The sequence below is a fragment of a genome, unplaced genomic scaffold (genome assembly GCF_019419815.1).
Source record: "Pyrus x bretschneideri cultivar Hongxiangsu unplaced genomic scaffold, Pyrus_bretschneideri_v1 Contig2, whole genome shotgun sequence".
Lineage (NCBI taxonomy): Eukaryota > Viridiplantae > Streptophyta > Magnoliopsida > Rosales > Rosaceae > Pyrus > Pyrus x bretschneideri.
The window spans coordinates 14,033,679-14,037,333 of NW_025999501.1; the positions used below are offsets into that span (position 1 = coordinate 14,033,679).

General features: G+C 40.0%; 1 protein-coding gene across 1 annotated transcript; it reads right to left on the reverse strand.

Moving 5' to 3' along the window:
• Positions 1-1,201: 1,201 nt before the first annotated feature.
• On the reverse strand, positions 1,202-1,759 carry LOC103963597 (RING-H2 finger protein ATL51-like). Its single transcript, XM_009376428.2, has one exon. It carries the CDS (start codon positions 1,757-1,759, stop codon positions 1,202-1,204), a length of 558 nt encoding a protein of 185 aa, XP_009374703.2.
• Positions 1,760-3,655: the final 1,896 nt, after the last annotated feature.

The following is a 3,655-nucleotide window of genomic DNA, read 5'->3' on the forward strand; positions in this document are numbered from 1 at the left end:
GAGAGAACTGGGTGAGACCGTGAGACTACGGATAGGGACTGCAGAAAAAGGTAGTATATCGCAACGGACGATTCCAACATTTATACTGTTTAGTACGTGGATGGGACAGAACGCAGTAAGATAGGACGTACTCATCCCACGTTTGGTGCACCAATTTTCCTAGGGTGCACTGTCCCATTGAACTAAAATGTCAATTTTTTGTGCCACCCTCCCCCTGTAACGACTTGTTCCAGCCCATGAAACACAAAATTATAACTTTTTAGATACTAATACCCCTCCTTTTTTTCATTAATTTCACTATCTACTCTCTCTCCCGTAGCCTCCCTCTCTTCGACTCCCCCCCTGCCAACTCCTGTAGCCTCCTCCTCCTCCACCATAAACCCAGCAACCCATCCGAACCCAAACCCACCTTCCTCCCTGCTAGCTAGTCCCACAACTAGACTATCACCCTCCACCGCGAAAACCTTAAGACCACCCACTCGCAGGACGTGGCCAACACCGTTGCTCGAGGGATGGGACGGCGAGGATTAGGCAAAAGATGTGAGGAATGACGTGGCGAGGATTAGGCAAAAGATGTGAAGAATGACGTGGAACTCGTCGACGGTGGCTCAGGTAAGGTCGAACTCGTAAGAGTGGATGGCTCAGGTAAGGTCGAACTCGTAAGAGTGGATGGTACGATTGTCGTTTAATCCTTCATTCCATTCCGGCCTAGCGTACACCAAACGTAGCATGGAATCTCCGTTCCGTCCCGTTCTGTCTCGTTCTGTCCTGTCTGCATACCAAATTGTACCATAAAGGACCCTTTTTATGGTTCGACTAGCGGACTCTAGAAATTTTTTTCTACATAAAAGGTGAGACTTTCATTCAGATTGGACTTAGTTTCAATCCGCTTCGTCCCAGCTGCCAAACGAGCTGAGATGACTATTATTCCAATCCTATAGTCCCTCGCAATAAGGGCACATATGCATCCAGTAATTCAAAAGCAGTTTAGATTATAGTTACAGTTACATATGAATGAAAACTCCACTTTCGTTTGAGGTTTTGTCACTCTCATTACGAGTGTATAGTTACGTAAGTCACAGTATCAGAAGCTAAATTGGAGCGTCAAAATCACAACCCTTACATGAAACCTCCTTCAACAAAAGTGGCTTAATCAACTCAAAATAAAAGCCATCAATCCATGACTCCACAGAACAAGTACTCAAACTCCAACACTTGTCATCAGTATCACAACATGTGGTGCAGGCAAAGCATTCTGCGGAGGAGGAGCCTCAACATCTTGCGGAGGAGGAACAACGTGTAGCGGTGCTCGTCTAGGAATAATATCAGTTCGACAAAGAGGGCAGTTAGAGTGTGAGCTGAGCCACATGTCAATGCACCCCACATGAAACAAGTGTGCACATTCCGGCAGCACACGGATTTCCTCGCCGTCAGTAAATTCACACAAACAAACGGCGCAGGTTCCTTCACTGCATTCCTTGGTGTACTTCAAAACCGGGATCACCTTATTGTAGGAGGGCGAATTAACGCTGCGTACAGTTGTTGATCTGAAGTTTCGGTTGACGTCATGCCATTGACGACGTTGTTCATGTTGTGTTTGCTCTTGTTGTATGTTGTTTTCTTCGCGCATTTGGCTGCAACAAAAGTGGATGACAAGGAGTTGGTACGTCGTGACAATTATGGCTCCGGCTGCAACGCCCAGTAGGCCGATGAGTTCGGGGGTGAGTTGGTATCCGTGGTGCGGTTCTCCGTCGGCCATGGTGTAGAGATCAGAGATAAAGATGGTGGCTGATGGAGAGGAGGATTTGGGCATGTTAAATTGGCATTGTTGTTTTATAGGTGACCTGGAGAGATTTGAGATTTTGTCTTGTGACATTGTGACAAAATAAAGGCTTTAATATATGCTCAGTTTAAACGTCGGTGTTACGGATAAAAAGAAAATGACTTTATTACAAGTATAATTAGGAATAATATAAAAATATTGACTTGTGTAAGGATAAATGTTAGCATTTGAACATCAAATATCATCAAGGTAGCAGTCAACACAGTAGGGTAAGTCAACGCTGTCGGTCAATAGCTTATGGGTTTTGGTGTGAAGAAGCCCAATTCAAGTTAAGTTGGTCCATCACAAACATGTAGTGACTTGATCCAGCCCAAACTCTGATAGAAGTGAAAATTGTTCGTTCAATTCGGCCGCTGCTTCTTTCTTTTATTTTTTTAGGCTTTCAAGCTAAAATGATCATTGAGATTTGTATAACTCTTTACTTTGATCTCTGGAATTTGAAATTAATACAAGTGGTCCTTGAGATTGTTCATCATCAATCATTTTGGTCATTTCGTGAAAAGTTATGTTAAATAAAGATTAAAATAACAAAACTACCTTCAATTTAATAAACATAGGCCAAAATTATGTGACAAAAATTAAGAGTATTTTTGTCATTTTATCTTTATTTAATGAAGATTTTTTACAAAATGACAAAAATGATTGATGATGGACAAACGCAGGGACCAACTCTATCAATTTTAAATCTCAAAGACTAAAATGAGAAGTTATACAAATTTTATAGATCATTTTGTAAAAAACCTATTTTTTATTTTATTTTAATTTTTGGTAACATGGGTCCAAGGAGATTCCTTTTGATCATGGGCCAGCCATTCTTCCTCTAATTGCTTATTCCTTGGGGTCCACACTAGATAGTATATGCACATCTTCATGATTTGATGCTAGAATTTGTGGAAGAGCATTCTCTCTCGATCTACTTTGTGGGGATGGTAGGAATTTTTACTTCTTAATTATTTATTGTATATTGTGCAGTCAATTATCATCAGGTACTATTTATATTTAGTTTTAAATAAAAAAATTCAAATGATTTTTAACTGCATAATACACGATGAATGATTATAATGTGAGGATCCTTAGAATCCCCGCAACTTGGATTCGGATGGGATCCAAATCCAGAATTTGTGACAAGTAAAACGGATTTGGATCCTCTCCTGAGCCAATGGAGAGGATCCTCCTGACCCATCATCGTAGACCGTTGGATTTTTATCCAACGGCTACAATTATTATAAATTTAAAAGGACCCCCCTGTTTGTAGCCGTTGGATAAAAATCCAACGGCTCACGATGATGGGTCAGGAGGATCATCTCCATTAGGTCAGGAGAGGATCCAAATCCAAGTAAAACATATAGTTGAAACAGAATCAACCCTAGAACATACTCAAGGCACCGCCAGTATTGCTCTATTACATTCTCTTCATGTACCAGCACCTTTCTAGCCTTCTCTACCCTTCTATTTTGACCTAAATATGTTCAGAACTCGAGTTGTATCGAGCCAATTTGTAGTTGCATCGAACATAATTATCAACTTTTGTCGTTTATGCGTTGTCGAAATGCACCTCTTATTCCCTCACATGTAATTCTTTTGAAAGTGGATAAAAAATAAATAGATAAATAAATAGAAGAAAATGTAAATTGGTATGTTTGACTTTTTCTTAACACAAGGATATATTTACAATAAGTGATGAGAGATTTAGCTAAGCCACGTAATGAGTTAGCATCAATAATTTGGTTTGAACTCGTAATCTATCAGCATCAAACATAAAATCTCTCGTTTACAAGTGAAGATAAATATTATTAGACTATAGTACTTAAT

Coding starts and splice junctions, on each gene's coding strand:
- LOC103963597 (XM_009376428.2), bottom strand. CDS start 1,759: ATGGCCGACGGAGAACCGCACCACGGATACCAACTCACCCCCGAACTC.